At 38.6% G+C, this 18814-nt stretch overlaps 2 protein-coding genes across 2 annotated transcripts; both read right to left on the bottom strand.

Annotated features, from left to right (window-relative positions):
• Window positions 1–366: 366 nt before the first annotated feature.
• Window positions 367–10275, bottom strand: LOC139625938 (amyloid-beta A4 precursor protein-binding family A member 3). The gene is made up of 11 exons (XM_071486025.1): window positions 9996–10275; window positions 7931–8948; window positions 7514–7544; window positions 7243–7388; window positions 6877–6963; window positions 5488–5682; window positions 4027–4206; window positions 2647–2859; window positions 1713–1832; window positions 1229–1369; window positions 367–1097 (listed from the first exon to the last, which is right to left on the bottom strand). The coding sequence occupies exons 2-11, from the start codon at window positions 8933–8935 to the stop codon at window positions 1026–1028; spliced, it is 2190 nt and encodes a 729-aa protein (XP_071342126.1). The 5' UTR covers window positions 8936–8948; window positions 9996–10275; the 3' UTR covers window positions 367–1025.
• Window positions 10276–10690: 415 nt separating this feature from the next.
• pex11g (peroxisomal biogenesis factor 11 gamma) lies at window positions 10691–15506 on the bottom strand. The gene is made up of 5 exons (XM_071486022.1): window positions 15328–15506; window positions 13747–13944; window positions 12987–13165; window positions 12344–12412; window positions 10691–12198 (listed from the first exon to the last, which is right to left on the bottom strand). Exons 1-5 carry the CDS (start codon window positions 15388–15390, stop codon window positions 11985–11987), a joined length of 723 nt encoding a protein of 240 aa, XP_071342123.1. The 5' UTR covers window positions 15391–15506; the 3' UTR covers window positions 10691–11984.
• Window positions 15507–18814: the final 3308 nt, after the last annotated feature.

Raw genomic sequence — 18814 nt, 5'->3', positions numbered from 1 at the left:
TTAGATAACAAGAACTGTATGCCTAGAATATTTAGGTAGTAATTAAAGGCATTATTTTATTAGTACAACCAGCATATTATTACATATTATGCCTGCACCTACATAAAATATTAGTAGCAATAATAATTAATTATATAATATTTGCAATTATCACATTATTCTTATAACAACAGTTTTCAACTTAATACTTTCAGTTACATATATTGTTCAATGATAACATCCTCACAAGTTGATCCTTATCAAAAACATAACTCTTACTTAGCAGTACTCAATACTACGTCATTGGTTTTCAAAATATTATTGTCTTAATATTCAGAAACTGGACTTATTCAGCAACCAGTAACTCTCAATAAATAACACCAAAAAGACATCTTACAGATCATTTTAATGAACAACCAAAACAGCAAATTCATAAAAATATAAGCATCTCTCTGTCAAATAAGGCAGCTACCTTCAATTGTGCATGATATCTGCTTCCTGTCAGGCACAGTCGGCAAAAGCCTTGAATGAATGAATTACAGTGCTGCACTCAGTAGCCTTCTCTGAAGCTTATGACAGACACTTGTTGATATGCACATATGTGGGGGACTGGAAGTCCATCACAATGAAATAAACAGACCCTCTATGTTGATTCAGTAAAGTTTCCTCTCCAAGCATGTTTACCGCAGACACACCAAGCTGGAAGACTCATATGAGCACTTAATATTGTTCACCACGATGGAAGTTAGTGTAATCAAAAAATATTGCGCTTATGCATTATTGCATCTCAACTATTGCCTGCACTGTTAAATATCTGATAAATATAAATTGAGAGCTATCTATCTATCCCTGTCACTTTAAAATATGTTTTCACAATATTCAAATGGACTTTACATCTTAAAAATATATAGCTAGGCTAATTTGTTGTATTCAGTGGTGTGACAACAGCTTATAATATGCTGTACGATCAGTTGCATAATATTTTCTGAGTTTGGCAAAAGTTCATGTAGTTTGAACACTGTGTAGTATTTTTGTCCTTGATGCGCTCAAAGAAACACTGGCTGCTCCTGTCCTGTTAAGAGCCGATATGTTGAGGCAGGCATCGTCTTCAAGTGAATCTGTCCAGAGAGAGAAAAATCATAATTTAAACTGTGAGACCAGAGTATGATCAGTTTTCGTATTCTCCAAAATAACCAACCATCTTGCATACATATGTGATTATGTATGCAAGCATTTCATCCCCTCTCACCTCTCCGACTGCATTTGTCAGGATCTGGATGATTTTGTCGTGTGGAGTGGCAACGACACTCTGCCCATTGATTTCAATGATGCGGTGCCCGACACGGATGCCTCCTCTCTCTGCTATACCGCCCCGCATCAGACTGCAGATCTACAACGGGAAAAGAGGAGTGCATGCATTTATGATGTTTGAAAGCTGGAATAAGCAAGCAGATGGACCTCAAGATTATTTTGTTAAGTTATTGTTTCCCAAGGTTAAGAATGAAATTTAACACCCAAATTCAAAATAAAATACTAAGTGTACTTGGGGAGTACTGCCTTAGCACATTCTGCTAACATTTGTTCTCAAAACACATTTATACATTTAGACACATTCCCAACACTAAACTGTCCAGTAAATTCTGCTTGTAAAACAAGACAAAATACAACTACTAACTGTGTGTGTCCAAACCTGACTCAATAGCAAGACAATTAAAATATGAATATTGACATACAATGCCGTCTTCCACACTGAAGCCCAACTGAAACTTGGGATCTGGCCTCCTGATAATCGCCATGGTGACTGGAGGACAGTGGACGATACTCAGCTTCACATACTTTTGGCTTTTCAGGTCCTGAGATGGAAGCAATGAGAATAAAACAAGTTAAGGGGATTGGTCCAAGGTGACTGCAGTATTTTTTGATGTGTTTTCAGTGTTCTGTGGCTTTAAGACGTTTTCCTCTCTAATGATTTCTCAAATGTTCCTGTCTGACTCAAATACTTGCAACATACAACTTCAGTGAATAAATACTGTTGTTTTTCTTTAGAAAACCCAACTGTGTGAATTCACTGCGGCAGTGATGTTTATTTTCACTATTGATGAATATGTCAATAATATTTTTGATTAATTGTTTAGTCTATGAAACATCAAAAAAATGTGAAAAATGCTTTTCACAACTTTGCAAAGCTGAATGTGACCTCAAATGTCTTGTTTAGTTTGACCGATTCAATGATGTAAGATGAAGAAAAGGCGCAAATTCTGACATTTGAAGCTGAAATCAGACAATGTTTGGCATTGTTTCATACGTTTTGCTTAGAAAAATACTTAAACAATTAATTATCAAAATGGCTGACAATTATTTTTGCTGTTGTTCAACAAATTGATTATTAGATTGATTGTTTTTGCTCTGGAATCCACTTCTAAATGAATACTGATACACTCTCATATTGCATGGAAACACTGCCATCTAGTGTGCACTCAAGACAGTACATGAGCAAGATTATCTGAATCTACACTGCAAACAGTTCAGGCAATTTATCTGAAGCCTTATTGAGATATTCAGCCACTGAGCCCTAAAACCAAACCAAACCAACTTTTATTAATACTAATATTGTTTTTATCATCACAGCATTTGAGTCTGAGTCTGTGTCGAGTCTCCCCTTCTTACCCGGATGATGTTCTGGCAGGTGGTGATGGGCAGACCCACCAGGCTGGTGCCATTGACAGACATGATGCGATCACCAATGCTGAGCTCGCCGCTGCGCTCAGCTGGACCTCCGTGAAGGAGATTGGCCACAACCACAGTGGGCAGGATGGAGCCCCAGCCTGACTCCACCACTGCCAGACCCAAGATCTCTCCAGGACCCTTTGTGATGGCTATCTGAGCCACAAACACACAAAAATCTGGTTAACCAGTGATTTCTCTAGAATTATCTATCACAGGATAGCATGTACACAACGTAAAGGAGTAATATACGCTTAAAAACAACAATGAACACATTTGTATTATTAAAAATAATCAGTTTTTTCTCTTTGTAACCCCGTGTATCAATACTTAGACCCACTCTTTAACTTTATTGAGGAGTTAAGCCGCTGTTATACTTCTAAATGTTGACATGTATCTAGAGTACAGTATTACAGTGGGTATCGCATGCAGTTGTCACATTTGTAGGTGTTTACATTGTGTGCAGATTGCAGACGCAGATCTTTAATAACCGAAATATAACCTATAACCTATAACCTATAAAAACTAAAACTAAAAACTTTATACTCTACTTCCTTGTTTCATTTGGATGAAAGAGAAGTGGGAATGTGTCTGTCTTTTAACATTTCACGCAACTGTTCATTCCCTAATTAACTGGTGAACTGGGGAGGCAAAATATGAACACAAACATACTGAGTAGACAGATAGACAGTGGACAAGTGGATTATAATGCAAGAGTAGTTTGAAACATTTCTTTGGACATTTTTATACACCATTGGAATATACTGTAACTACCATGAATCCAAACTGACTATTGCTGCCATACTATAAAGGAGCAAACTACATGCAATTTAAGGCTGACCTTTCAAGTCTGTTGGCAAGTAGACAGACAGATTTTGGTGAGCTTCACTTTAAAGATGACAGTCACATAAAATTCAGGACAGATAACATACGAGAAATGAGATTAGGAAAATGACAGACAAGTCTTGGGGCAGAAAAACCAGAGAAAAACCAGAGGAGAGCAGGACTGAATGCTCTACTGTAAGTGCTGAAAGATACACTGAGCTGAAGTCCTGTCCCACTTCTGGACTAGACACTGATCTGCTCTGTTCTTTGTGGAAAAGCTGATACATCATTTGAGGATTTTGTTGATACTCAACATTTACATCTCCCAGAGGTCCTCTCAAAAGTATTCTCAAAAGTTCTTCATCTTTTTAATGCCCACCTTCTGCTATTAATGACTATGCGGAGGTGTGTGAAAGAGAAACTGATACCACTATCACACAGGTATCAGGTCAGCTGTATATTTTTGGAAAGATGTGAAACCACGATCACTCTACTTACATCTCTGAGGTTCTGAGAGTCAGAGAAGTGGGCCAGGTCTCCGTTGTAGAGCTCCTGGCTTTCCAGGTAGTCACTGTACTCACCGGGCCTAAGATCACTGGCTTTGATGCCATTTGCCTGCAGGAACTGCTGATAGGCCACTCCGAACGCCTGACCAATAGCCTGGGCTATGGTCTGAGCCTGGATAGAGAAACAGGAAGGAAGAGGAGAGAAAACTTACTTAGGTTTCAACATTGCTGTTATACCATAGCTAGACAGGTAGACAGATAGATACATTATTAATTCTGAGGGAAATTCAGGCATCCAGCAGCTTACATGACACACATAAAGCCCACTATCCACCAAATATAAAAACCAAAGAAACAAACAAAAGGACATACGATAAAGAATAGTAGTAAAATAGGCATAAACTATTAAATAGAAAAAAAAATCAACTGCACAGCAGTAAGTGCTACCAGTCATAGAAAAATTACAAATATAATGTATTATGCAGAGAAATAGAGCTGTCTCTATGAAAGCATATGTGGAAAGGATAAAACAGTGTAGGTATACAACAGTCCAAATGCCGGTTGTGGCCAGGGCTCAGCAGGTGAGCATTTGTAAACCACCTATGTCTATATGGAGACTCTGTCATCTGAATGGTAAGCTTCCGGGGATATTTGTTAAGTAAATATTCTGCCTACACTCTTGTACCCTCTGTTTTCATATGAACAAATTAAAACAAATGAGTTCAACTGCAAAACACTAAACTTTTAGTACAAATGTTACACCCTAAATCAAGCATTTGAAAAAGTTTCCTACTTTTCTATAAAAAGTGGTCTATTTTTACTGTGTCATTGAAGTTTTATGTTACATTCACTCACTGACTTGCCCTCACCCATTGTAAAACTCATTCCTAAATAAATTAGTTGAGTTGGGAAATCCTAGAGGCAGGAGCGTCATGGCCTTCAGTATCCCACAGCTAATTAGTTTCTAAAAGAAACTGTTCCTCCTCCTATTCAGTCTTGCCAACAGTGGGAAACTGGGACGACAGCCAGACCATTTTTACATTCAGGAGAACTCGCTGGCTGTCTGGGGGGAGGAAACCAGGCCAAGCTGAAGCTGAAACTTTAGTCCAGCAGGAAACGGCACATTTGATCTGAGATTCAACACTAGGCAGAGGAAGAGACACTTTAATAAATGTCTTGAACTGTGAGACTGTTTGCATAATGTTATGGGCTACAAGAAAAGGGTCTTGCAGCTAAAGGCTCAAGACGTCTGCTGAAGCAATTAAGTTATGGCCTCTATGAAAATCATAAACAGAGACAGAACAGGAAACACTTTTTTATTCTCAAAACTCACCAGCTGTTGGGAGTCCAGGGTTCAAAATTTTAGATCTAATGAATAAAACAAATAAAGTCTTCACATTTTCTATGAAAGAAATGTCATGCTGCTGTGAGACCTCTGAATCAACTGACTCACATCTTCGGAGGAGAAGACATGGCAGATCATTAAGCACTTCTTCTGAGCCCCCGAAGAGGATGATGAAGAAGAGGAAGAGTTAGAGTGTGGGTCACTATCCTGCCCTTTACGCTTCCTTCGTGCCATGAGGACCACAATGTCACCAATGTCGGCAATGTAAGAGATCATCTGCAGAGCATGATCCATCATTGCTTCCTGAGTGGAAACAGGACATGAGGGGGTTAATACTCTTAGAAACTGAGAGAAAACAGGAAGGTCTGGTTTACAACTTCAACTTGCAGAGACTTGAAACTTGAAGCTTAAAATAGGTAGTCAATTACAAAGAACACTGCCTGCCTTTATCGTTTCTCTTTTTAACATTAAGGGTTTTATTGCCTGGTACTTTCAACCACAGACCATTTCCAAAAATCTTCATGGTGAGAGGACACTGTCTGACAACAATTATCTGCCATACAGCTTTGAAAAAAAATGATATGTGAATTATCATATGTGAGCTATATTCTTGAACTGTGCGTCTCAAATAGTAAGAATATTATTAGTAATTAATAACTGAAACCAAGAAACATCATCAAAAAGCTGTGATTATTTAGTATGGTGCAGTGAGGCACAACCAGCCATGCAAAGGGGGGGCTGACAGTAAATGACCCACTTTTACTCTCCAGTCAATTCAACCGCACAGTGGAAGAAAATAGACTCAACATCACTGCCGAGCTCTCATATTAAACCACCATCCAGTTCTATTTCAAGGCTTCCTGCTGTGAGCGCTCAGCGTGGGGGTGTAAATTTAGGAGTGTCTTATAAAATGAAAATTAAATAATGCAAATATGAAATATGATAAATATGATGTTTTCACAACAGAAATCAAACCCTGAATTGAATTATGTTTTAGGTACACACTTGACACTTGGACACTTGATCTGGAAAAAAACCCAATGTGGACACACTGGCAATTGTAGACATCTAACCACCACTCGGTTTCTACATATTTTAGGATTCTAATTTCATTACCTTCCAATAAATCCTCCAACTAAATTGTGGCTTTACAACACACTTAAGTGACACACAGATCCTAGTAAAAAAATCTTGTTGTTTTGGGTAAAGTAAAGTAAAAGGAAGCTGATACATTTTACTTGAATCTTTAAGATTAGCCAGAAATACTACTACTTTGAATGGCAACAAAGTGGTAGCACTGATACTAATAATACTGTACTACAAATAATACTCACTTACACTTTATTTTACATTTTTTTAAATTGAGAGCAATTCTAAAAGTGCTACAAGAAAAACGTTATGCAGTGATAAAAGTGGGCAAAGCACAAGAGGTAAGGAAGATAACCTTAAAACTACTTGGTATAAACAGTCAGAAAATGTTTGCTGAACATATAGTACCTGTGTGTCAGCAGTGAGCACTTTGATTCGCTGTGTTGAGATGAACAAATCCACTTCTGTCATTGGCTGAGACTCACCCTCTGGAGCCTGAAAGAAATACAGTCCAGTCAAGAGTACTATATCAATACTGGGCATAGTCTCGGTCTCTAGACATGTACATGACGACATCCCAGCCAGCTGATCTTTTCCTAATAGAAAAATCTGGACTTTACTTCAAGTGTCCTTACTGCAACTACACCACACAGAAACACTATCAAGCAATGTTGCACAGCAACTACAGTGCTTTATTTTCATGATGTCACAGTCAGAGCTGGTGTGTTGTCAGTCTGTTTTAAAGCAGTATCCATGGGAAGCCAATTGCTTTACCTTTATTCGGTCCACAGCCTCCTGAGCCTGAGCCATACGAGCATTTGTTGACGGGTTCCTGTCTGATTTGATCTGAGTGGAGCCCAGATACTTGGCTCCAAATATTACCCCATCCAACAGGTCTTCAGGGTCACAAGGACCAGGCACTAAAAAGTAAAACACCTTAATTATAAAATGACCAGGTTTCTTAGTTTTTAGTGTGAGTATAACATTTGGCAAAAAATCCAGCTGAATTTCATCAAGATAAAAAAAGTAGAGTGAAGTGACTCACCATTTTTATATGACGGATTTTCATCATCACCCTGCAGTGAGAGCAGAGGGAGAGGGAAATAATTGCTCAGATCGGTTCATAAATATAGTAGATGATCAAAAGAAATATAGAAGATCATTATTATGATAATTTATGATTTTAGGAATTTAAGAACTTAAAAAGACCAAACACTCGCTGATTGCAACATCAAAAACAAAGATGAATCACATCTCATTTTGTCATTCTCAAAAAACAACTCATAGACTGAAAAAATTACAGATGATGACTAAATGTTATTGTTGGTCAAAGTTCAACAAGATGATAAACATGCAATTAATCTATATTTCAAGTCAAATTTTTATGGAGTTTTATACTTCATAGTTTATACTTTAGTTCATCCTGCTTTTAGCTAATTATAGTAATAGTACCTCGACCTACCTGCTCACTCTCTGCAGCAGCCTCTTTGTCTGGAGGCTCCTCACCCAGCTTCATCCATACTGGTTCAGGATACTCTTCATCGGGCAGGGAGGCCAGGGAGTCCTCCCTGTGCCGCTGATGTTGACCATTCCCGTAATGCCCCCAGAACCTCTGAGCATCCTCCTGACTGTAGGAAACTGACACTACAGCATCCACCTCCCCTCTGTGGGGCAGACAGGTGGGACGGGGTGTAGCCCCGATCTCTGTGCACTGCAGCAGCCCCAGCAGGTCTCTCTGGTGGCTTTCAGAGAACAGCAACCCAGTGGTTTCAGTGCTGTCATCTGTTATTAGGGAGGAAGCACAGTGTTCTAGCTCAGACAGGCTGGAGTAGTGATGGTGAGGTGGTGTCCGATGACTGGGATGAAGCTCTTCACCCATCAGCTGGAGCTGGCTGAGCAGGGTGTGAATGCGGCTGTGGTCTTCATCACCTGATCTTCTGTTAGCAACTTCCTCTCCAGTGACTATATTTTCCAGGTCCTTAACTGTTACCTCCTCCTGGTCTTCCCCACCCTCCAAGTCCTCCACCCTCACCCCTTCCTCCTCATCAACTTCTGCATCCCCTTCCTCCACTTCTACCTCAGTATTCTGGACTGGCTCTGAATTATTTTGCACCAGCTCCTGCTGGTTTATGTTGAGTTGAGCCACTGTGTCACTCACGTCCAAAGGCAGTAATACTGGCTCACTTGGACTGGCCTTGTCCAAGCTGTCAGCAGAGGGAGAGAAGCTGGGGTCATCCAGGTCATCTGCTGAGCCCCCCTCACTGGAGGAGTCAGACCTCCAGTCTAATGGAGGAGGCTCAATCAGGTTGTAGGAATCTGGATCCTCCACCTCTGAACCTGGCAGAGCTGCTACAGTCCGTCTGATGGCCTCAACCCCAGAGGCATCATTAACAGGGACAGAGTCAGACAGCTGGGTTTCTGAGGGTGCAGAGGTGGGTTGATCAGCAGGGCAGACGTCTGTGTCCATTTGGTACAAAAGCCTGTCAGAGGAAAACTGGCATTACTGTGTTGATTCTAGTTTGGGGTCACAATGCAGCAGACTTAAAAGGAATTTGGTGAATAAAGTTTCCAACTACAAGCAAATCAGTAAGTGATGTAAATAAGCGCTGCTGCACTCCCAGTATAAAAGACTATTTAACACCCTGTCTTCAGTGCCGGTAGACAAAGCTGCACAATTTATCTGAAATACAATCATTCCCCCTCCTCTTGTCCTCATTGCCCTATGACCATCTAGATAGAAACAGCAGCCTAAAGCTCAAAGTACATGGACAATGTGTGTTCTTTAGAAAATGCTTCACATCTCTTTTACCTATGAAAGGCATTTTTAAAGAAAACTCATTCAGCTGTCATTACATGTTTATCTATAAACCCTTATATTAACTGACTGGACAAAAAAGCAATTTTGGATAAAGATAAGATAAAGCATACCAAACTTCATTCTGAATAAACACATTTTAGGATATGTTCCCTGTCAGTACATGTAGGAGCATTAATGTAATCTGATGAATGCTGCACCAAAAATGATCCAGCGGGCGAAACAGTATCTAAAGATAAAAATCAGTTCTGTTACACGTTTATAACACTTACTAGGACGCACCAATATTCATTTAAGAGGAGAAAGATCCCAGATATAGATTTTACAGATGAGCAAATTGCTGGTTAGTGGATGCAATTCTGACGGTCAGAGTAATCGATCATTAGAAATCAAACACAACTTAATTACGTAGTTATAAAAAAAAAGCACTTTGTGGAGCTAATTTGTTGGCTACAGGGCTGGCAGTGATCTAAAATAAAAAAATAAAAATAAAAACCAAACAAACGAATAAACCCAAAAAGCCTGAATACAAATTTTACACTGCGGTTCAAAAACAGCTGGATTTGGCTAACCAAAGTTAGCTGTTCCGACAAGCTAATGGCTAACTACTTTGCCAATTAACACTGCAGCGCCCTAACAAAGAGGTCATTAACAAAACATGCGAAATACATATAAATACAAAAGTGTAAGTGACTAAAAGGGAAGCTCTCACCGGATATTTTAGGTCTTTCTCGGTTCCTTTGTGCCCAGACTGAGACTCCTGTAGGTGCCACGACAGAGGAGTTGACGTGGTTCGGGATTTGAGCCTTTTCCAAAACTTTGGCTTTGTTTTATTCGTCATAATAACATCAACAGTGCCCGTAAATGTAATAATTTTACATGTTCCCCAGGCAAAAACAGTTATATAAGACAGTTTTCCTGTGGTTGTTGCTGCTGTAAAACTGACGTCTTCTACTTGCTGGCAGACTGTATTTGTGTTGCGTTAAAGTGCCCTTGTCAAAGTCCGTCTCTCGGGTTTTAACATCCCTGAACACGACTTAACAATACACTTGAAAATAACATGAAAGCACCGTAGTTATCCTTGTGCTGTGTTTATGATTACAATTCATTACGATGAAAATAATAGGTACTTTGCCCTGCTTATATACAATAAAAGACGAATCTGACATGTCTTTGCACTCTAGTCGTTTTTTAGATGTCCGTGAGCACTTGAAGGCAGCAGTTACACGTCACGATGAACCTTCAAGTCCTGCTCAATCAAACGTCAATACATCGATTTATTTATGAAGTTCATTATTTTTACGTGACCTACGTACGTCCACGTCAGCTGTTCTAATAAATTCGGGACCAAAATGATACACCAGGCATTTCAGTATATTGGAAAAAAAATATACTATACACAGCACAGACAATTCAACAGTTTATTTTAAAAAGTTCATTATTTTACATGATCTAAAATTATTTTACATTTTATTCAGTTTCCATTTCAAGTGTCTTCTGTCCCATTTGACCACTGATACAGACTGTTTTCATATAAAACTTGGTCGGGTGTTGTGAAAGAGATACTAAACTTCATTTGAAAATCTCAAATTCGTCCGTGAGCACATTTGTACTGATTCCTAAATGCAATACAGATATTTTGTCCGCTGATTTCAACAGGTTGGACAATTTCCATATCTCATGCACTTATTATTGTCACCAGTTGCTCTAGTGTTACATGCTTCAATCAGCAGTGAGTTGGTCTTTAAACAGTGACAGGAATATTATGTTCCTTTGATCCTAGCAGCCCAATCATCATCATAACAAGGTTTAATAATAAATTCACAGTTTATTAATCACTGTAGACGAACAGATGCAAGATTTAAACGAGATGTATGGAGTGTGTCTCTAAGGCAACAATATTTGTATTTCTATTGAAATCAACACACAGATCTAATTTCTTCATAAAATTCCCTGTTCTATCTACTTGTGCTATGACCTTCTAGGGTGACAGAACAGGAAGAGGTTTGGTGTCACTTTGAGTCTCCCTTGCCTTTAAACCCAGTGTTAAACATGGTGACTGCTGCAAAAACCAGCTTTTGACCTGCTAGGAACAGGATGAAGTCTTAGACCAATTTGAATACTGACGAACAAGGACACACAGTGTAATAAGTGAGTCTTGTAGTCCTCAGGCAAAAGAGCGTTGTCCTAGTCAAAACTGTTGCATCTGGAAACCTACTAAGTGCCTCCAAGTAACCACGATGTCATTAGGACTTTCTTGTCATGCAGGATCTAAATCCTGCTCTCTGAAAACCTCTAAACTCTATTGAAATGCCCTGTAATACTTTTATCTATGTAACGACATATAAATTGTCACTAAATTTCACGGCTGTGTGATTGTAAAGCTGCAGCAGTTATCTTAGAAATAAGAGTCAAATAAAAGAACATTTGATTGGGTAATCTCATCATTAAATCTTGAACATGTTTTGCTTACTTACTTACTTTTTCAAGCAGCTTTCAGGCACATCTGAAGATTGGCTACAGGTGTATTAAGTTTATTCACTGACTGTGCACTTATAGGTCCAGATGATTTTGATTTCATATGTTCTGGATCAGCTAAACATTGTTTCATTCAGCATTTTCCACCGATATACTGTAATGTAATCGTTTGATGCTGCTCTAAGCTTCTCTCTTCTATCTATTCCTCACTGCGAAATGAAGACTACGTGCTGTCTGTCTGGTCACTGTCGCCACCGTTCATCTGGATTAGACCAATCAGAGATGAGATGGTGCCCATCAGCCCCACCAGCCAGTTGGGGAATCGACCGGCCCACAAGAAGCCAGGTGGCATCCAGTGAATGGCGTTACTGAGGTCAGCCATGTTGCTGAGGACGGACAGAACCTCCCCCTGCATCTGTCTGTAGAGCTGAGAGCGACTACAGAAAAGAAAAAAAACAAGAAGACTGATTTCTCAGGACACATTTTTTTTAGACAGGAGGAAAATGTCTGACAGAGTAAAGAAGCCTGTCCTATGTTCAATTCAGAGACCAAATATTTCTCATGAAACTGCAGAAACAACACCTGTTGCCAGCTCCGTCTCCCCCACATCTCTTCAGCTTCCTCTTCAGCAGCAGCAGAACTCGAAGTGACCTGGAAAAAAAGGATTCACAACTCAGACTGAAGGTGTTTTATGCTCCATATCTAGCAAATAAAGCAAGAAACAATGACAGCAAGTACCCAAGGTTACAAAGTGCTCCACCAACTTAGTGTTGGCGAGATTAGGTCAAAGCAACATCTGCTTTAGTTTTTGTTTTTGTTTTCCACAGATTATACTACAATTAAACTTTCAAACAGGAACTATATTTTGCAAGAGAAGATTTGAAAAATGAACAGAGCTAAAATAGAGAAATTAAAGTGTCAACTAGATCTACTTTTGATCTATTTGGGCTTTTTTTCACATGAAGAAAAAATATGAGCCGAGTTAAATTTATTGCCTTTAAACACAATTCAGAACTTGCCTTGGTGAGTGCAGTACTAACATTTAACACAGCATACTACTCATTATATAAATAAGAACATATTAAAATATACAAGATACCATAAATATAAAAGGTAAACTAATACAGAAAATTTGATTAACTCAATTTACTGTATTCTTCAAGTCTGCATTCAGTTATACCTCTCAGTAATCAGACAGCCTACGTTTGTTGACCGATAACCTCACCTGAGTATTCCCAGCAGCAGCGACGCTCCCCACAGCACCGTGCTGAGGAGCCACCATTTATCAGACTTCACTTTGATGAGCTCAGCATCGGCCGCCCACGCAATGTGTTCACAGGGGTAATAGAGCTGGTCGGCCACGTTGGTCAGCACAGAAATCCAACGCACACCTGTGTCCTCCTCCTTTAAAAGACATGTAAAATATGTTAATGCTGGATATATGTATCATGTCAGCTTATGTCAAGCTAAAAGTTTTTTTTTTTTCAGAGTACAAAACTAATGATGTGTTTAAAACGTGATATTTAAATTTGTTGTGCTACACCTCATAAATGAATATCTACTCATGTGGGTGGCACTGGTGGGTAACATGTGAGCACCTCTTCTTTTTTATCAGAGATGAATCAACCATTATTTCGTTAAACATGTATGATATGTATATATGTATCCTGTGAGTCTTGGCAAACAGCGTCACCCTCAAAGCTTCATGGGAACTTTATACTGTTGAATGTTAACAAAATAAAATAATAAAGTACCTCAAAATTCTACTTAAGTACAGTACTTGAGTGAATGTACTTAGTCACTTTCCACCACTGCCATTTATCTTAGGATATGGACAGAGAATCACAGTATCAAGTTCCAGCTTTTCAAAAAGACATAAAATAAACCATCTATTGAAACAGATGTTCATCCATCCCTGAATTATGAAGAATGATAAAACTTGAGGGGGTGAAGTGGACGGAGCAGAGCATTGTTGTGTGACTCACCCTGGCTCCAAACCCATAGCTGCGGGAATAAGCCAACATGGAGAGATCGTCAAACAGCCTCAGCACCGTCCTGCATTGGCTGAGCTGAGCAGAAAATAACAGCAGACTTTTCCCGAGCCGGATGGACGAGACATCTGCTTCTGCTTTACGGGAAAGCACTCCTCCAATAAGCTGGGAGCCATAACAGACTGTCCTGATCTGGAAAGACAAACAGAGAGAGAGAGAGAGAGAGAGGAAACACTGGGAGGTTCTCACAGTATTTTTACAGTCTATGAAAGAGGAGACTTTACTTACAGGTATGTAGTGAAACCTGATCTTTTTACATATTTTGTGGAATAATTCTGAAAAGGATAAGGAATAAGGAGTGTTGTAGTCCTCAGGCAAAAGAGTTGTTGTCCTAGTCAAAACTGTTGAATGTGGAAACTTGGCAACACTAAAGCAGTCTTGGAGGACAAGTAGGAGTTATTATGGGATAAATACAAAGATGATTTACCCCAGTAAGTAACCACAATGTCATTAGGACTTTATTGTCATGTAGGATCTAAATCCTGCTCTCTGAAAACCTCTAAACTCTACTGAATTGCATGTAATCCTTTTATCTATGTGACGACATATAAATTGTCACTACATTTCATGGCTGTGTGACTGTAAAGTTGCAGTAAAGCGGCAATAAATTCTTCAAATTTTTTTCAATGGCCACTATTTTCCACCAAAATTTCCCAGAATCCAAGATGGCAGCTTCATAATGATTTTATCATTACTTTATTTTATCTTATGCATGTCCACAGATCTAAAACCAAAAGGTCTTTTTGCTATTCACATTTAGAGCTACAGCAATTAGGCCATTAATCTATTAGGGGGGTTGACAGAAGATTAATTGAATAATCGCTTCAGTCATTTTACTCTATTTTATGCTTTTCTTTGTCATACATGACAGTAAACTTTGGACTGTTGGTCGGAAAAAATAAGACATTGACGATGTCACATTGGGCTCTGGGAAATTTGAACAGGCGTTTTTGCCAAATTTTTGACATTTTATTGACCAAAATCAAGAGAACAGATCAGAGCCTTGCAAATACGAGGCTGAAACCAGAGAATGTTTGAAAAATTACCCAAATAATTTTCAAAATAGCTGCTGATGAATTTCTGGCTAGATAACTAATGATTTATTGTTTCAGCTCTCAACATATTTTTTTGAAATTTGTGTTACATAATGCACCATATTTCACCATTTATAAAGTAACATCATAGCAAAAATGATGCGTACATAAAGAAAACAGTAGTCATACCTAGTATTTACATTTTTATAGGGTGTAACTGGCTCTGTTAATGGTTAATACTGGAGGAGATGTGATGTGTTCACAGGACTCTACCTTCGACTTTTGACACTATTTCTGCTTTTCCTGTCCTACAGGAGTAAACTTCAGGTCACCTGGCAGTAAACACTGAACTACACCCATGCTGAAACTACACCTACACTCACAATGGAATATTAAAACAAAGTTATGCAAAACTAATGGCTAACTCTCCCACATTAGAAGGACAGCAGGTGTTTATTTTGCAGACTCCATGAGTACTTACAACTTTATCTCTTCCTCTGTAGGACTCCAGCAGTCGGACCAGAGACTCCACAGACTCCTGCATGACTGTCACACAGACTCACGACGCGGTTAAATAAACAAACACTTCTCTGTTAAGCTCCTGCACAACATCTCCACTTCAGTCTTTCATCACTGGAGCACTTCTCAGCTGGACTTTGAAACAGGAAGTACCCAACAAAATAGACCCAAGTAGATGATCACCGAGCAAACGGAGCTTCTTCTTCGTTTGTTTTTTTCTCGCAGATTAGACACAGCGCTGGTGTACTGCTGCCCTCCACAGTTTGGGCAACATAACTTCTGCCTCAACAATACTGGCTAATGTGTGCATTTCAGTAAACACAATAATGTTTGATGATGTTGAAGAATATAAACCACACAGGTAGTTCAGTAGCCTTTGATATTTCCTGTATGAACCAATAGTGAGTCCAAAAATATATAGAGGCTATACAAATATTTACGTACAGTACCAGTCAAAAGTTTGGACGCACTTTCCCATTGACTTGAATGAGAAAGTGTGTCCAAACTTGACTGGTTCTGTATATGAAGCACCTGTAAATATTGTGAAATCTGAAGAAACATACCAGTCAAAAGTTTTTCCACTTTTATTTAGTTTTTCCAAGTCCAGTGAATTACCCTAAATTGAACAAAGGTAAGCCGTAAACTGCCCAAGGTGAAAAAAAAAAAAAGTTTAGGTCACCAAAAACTGAAAAAACATGTAAATTAAAAACAAACAAATAAACAAACAAACCAAAAAAAGAAAAAAACAAAACAAAACAAAAAAAAACCCCCCAACAAAAACAGGCCTTTCTCAGGAATTAAGAATTTGTTTAATTTACAGGTCCTTGTAGCAATAAATGTAAGTTAACCTTTGAAACCCGAACCCTAACAACTCCTACAGGTGCCCCAACAGTGTGTGGATTATTGTTCTCATCAAAGACATCAGAGGATTTCGTTTTTATTTCCAGTTATCACCATAAAGTCTCCTCATGTTATCTGTCAGGAATCCTGTCAGATGAAAAAATATAGTTATTTAGTGTGATAAACTCTCCTCTGTTTGTTAGAAGCTATGTTTTTAAACCAGAGTGGACACATGGAAAGACTCAAACAGCAAAATGAACCAACTGATTTATATAAAAATCTACTGCTCGTTATTATTTATCATGTAATTGTAAACTCTTTCGATCCCATTGGACCCCTGTAGAAATAATGATACAGTTCTTCCAGGTATCTGATTGGTCAATGGTTGGGTTGTTGACAGGTTGTGATCTGATCCTCTGAAGTTAACCTGCCCTGGAGGAGGTTAGGAGTCCAGCATAAGTTACTATGGTGATTTACCCCGGTAACAAGTGAACCACCGTCGTAGGACTGAAACCCCAGAGTTAAACCTGAAGTTACCTCGATAACCTCAAATCCTGCTTCATAGTACAGACCTCTGGCTGTGGGATCTTGACAGATTACATAGATTATGGAGACTGTAGCTTCCATCACAGTTCTATGCACCACTTCAATGGAATGAACAGCAAACAGCCCTGAAGCTAGACTCTTACATTTCTCTTGGAGATGGTACATTTTACTGTCAATCATTTGTTTGTTAGTTTCTTGTATTGTGTGGTTGTACTGTGTAGTTGTGTTGCTTTTGTTGTTGATTGTTTCCTATGACTGCATCTCAGGTCTCTCTAGAAAAGAGATTTTAATCTCAATAGAAATGCCTGATTAAGTCAAGATTACTACTACTACTACTACTACAACAGATACTACTACTTATACCACTTATAATATTAATAATAACAAGAAAAAAAGTCTGTATTTTTGTAACATATAGAGCAGACTGGACATAGAAGCAGCTTCAGCTTCATCATTTCTTTGGCAAAAATAAAGCTCTATAGCAATAAGACAGCACAGTGCTGACTTACGAGCCTTCAAGCAAATAATCACCCATTCATTGTTGGGAGAATTTGGAGTTTCAGAAAAAAAAGGGGGTAAGATAGTATAGCATTGCGCCCAGCCATTGAGCTGGATGCCTCGGGAGGCGACTGACTCCCCCGACCCTATATAGGCTCAAATTAGGATCTAAATGATTTTAAGATAATAAAGTAAAGTTTACAAATAATTCCAAAGCTCGTAGTTGTAAATCATCCTTTGTAAACCTATAAAATAAATCTCCGTGAGAAATTCAGTTTCTGCATGTGAAAAAAGATTGTGCTTGTGGCAAAGAGATTTGTATCTGTTAAAATAAAAAGAGTGAATCAAAACTGATAAAATGGTTGGTGAGATTAATCAAAGCCACAGTAAAAGAAGAAATGCTTTGGTGGATGTCTGTACACAGAGCAGAAAACTGTAAAACTCAGTGCACAACATTTCCAGTGTGTAACACTGACAAGTATGAATTTTGAACCTTTTGGTTGCAGAGTTTAACACAGTTTTCTGTTCTGTATCAGTACACAGATGTTGACAAACCCATTTCTTATTTTACAGTGTCATCATTTAACCTCAATGCTAATCATTTGTTGCTAACACATTTTTTTCCCGTGCAGAAACTAAATTTCCTGTGCAGATTTTATTCATAGGTTTACAAAGGTTGATTTACAGCTATAAACATTAGAATTATTTGTGAACATCACTTTACAAGTTCAAAATCATTTGGACCCTAATTTGACCCCATATAATGTGCGTGACTTTCCATTTCTTGTAGGTCATTGGGGGCCATTAGGTGCGGTACTGGCCTGAGTTGGATTATGGCGTCTTAATGAAAACACATAATGGTACAGTAGTTACTGTTTTTGTTTGTACAGCTACAACAGAAAAATGTGCAAAACTCTGCCTTTAAAGTTCCCACACAGTGTAGGACACTGAAGTTACAAGTGGAATTGTAACCCCATTTTTACACCTGAATATGATAGGACAATGACGGAGAAGAATTCAGTCAGAGGGCAGGTGGCTCTGACTGATGTTGTAGATTTTCAAGATGGTGTGTTACTGTAATCAGGTGTTAGTCCAGACAAGTCTTTATCGTCCTAATAGGAATTTGGGATCGTGTTATGCTAATTACACTTTGATTCAGCTGATGTTTTAGTTCCATACATTTATATTTATATAGGATCAACTGAAGGGACTTTCTTTTCTTGCTGTTAACTTAAATTTTACCTTTGAGTTTACAGTTTACAGTACGGCAGTGAACAGAGAGGTGTTTCGAAATGGACAAAATACTGGAAATACCTGCTGATATAATGCAGTTCAGTTCGATAGCATCACAAACCACATCCTCCAAAATGACGATAAAATTGAATGAACCCCTGAATTAACAGTTTTAACACAAACTGAACATTACAACCTTTGTGAAGGTTTGCAGGACTGTTGGGTTAGACTGCATTAGTTTTAGTAAATAATGGCCAGCCGAGTTTATATGCGATTTAGTTGCTTTGTCGTTGTACTACTTAATTTTTATAATACGTTTGGTTGTTTATGAA

The sequence above is a fragment of the Trachinotus anak genome, unplaced genomic scaffold, assembly GCF_046630095.1.
Source record: "Trachinotus anak isolate AG129_WGS33_773 ecotype Australia unplaced genomic scaffold, CSIRO_AGI_Tana_v1 ptg000010l, whole genome shotgun sequence".
In the NCBI taxonomy this organism is placed as follows: domain Eukaryota; kingdom Metazoa; phylum Chordata; class Actinopteri; order Carangiformes; family Carangidae; genus Trachinotus; species Trachinotus anak.
The sequence above is the reverse complement of the archived record's forward strand: the minus strand, read 5'-3'. Positions and strand labels throughout refer to the sequence as shown.

Bases quoted from the DNA above. Each gene is read 5' to 3' on its own strand.
- LOC139625938 (XM_071486025.1), bottom strand. From the start codon at position 8,935: ATGGACACAGACGTCTGCCCTGCTGATCAACCCACCTCTGCACCCTCA. The intron at 7,545-7,930 runs GTAGGTCGAGGT...CTCTCACTGCAG, and splicing joins CTGCTGCAGAGAGTGAGCAG to GGTGATGATGAAAATCCGTC. The intron at 4,207-5,487 runs GTGAGTCAGTTG...TTCTCTATCCAG, and splicing joins ATGTCTTCTCCTCCGAAGAT to GCTCAGACCATAGCCCAGGC.
- pex11g (XM_071486022.1), bottom strand. From the start codon at position 15,390: ATGCAGGAGTCTGTGGAGTCTCTGGTCCGACTGCTGGAGTCCTACAGA. The intron at 13,166-13,746 runs GTGAGTCACACA...TGTCTTTTAAAG, and splicing joins GCTATGGGTTTGGAGCCAGG to GAGGAGGACACAGGTGTGCG. The intron at 12,413-12,986 runs GTGAGGTTATCG...CTTTTTTTCCAG, and splicing joins CTGCTGCTGGGAATACTCAG to GTCACTTCGAGTTCTGCTGC.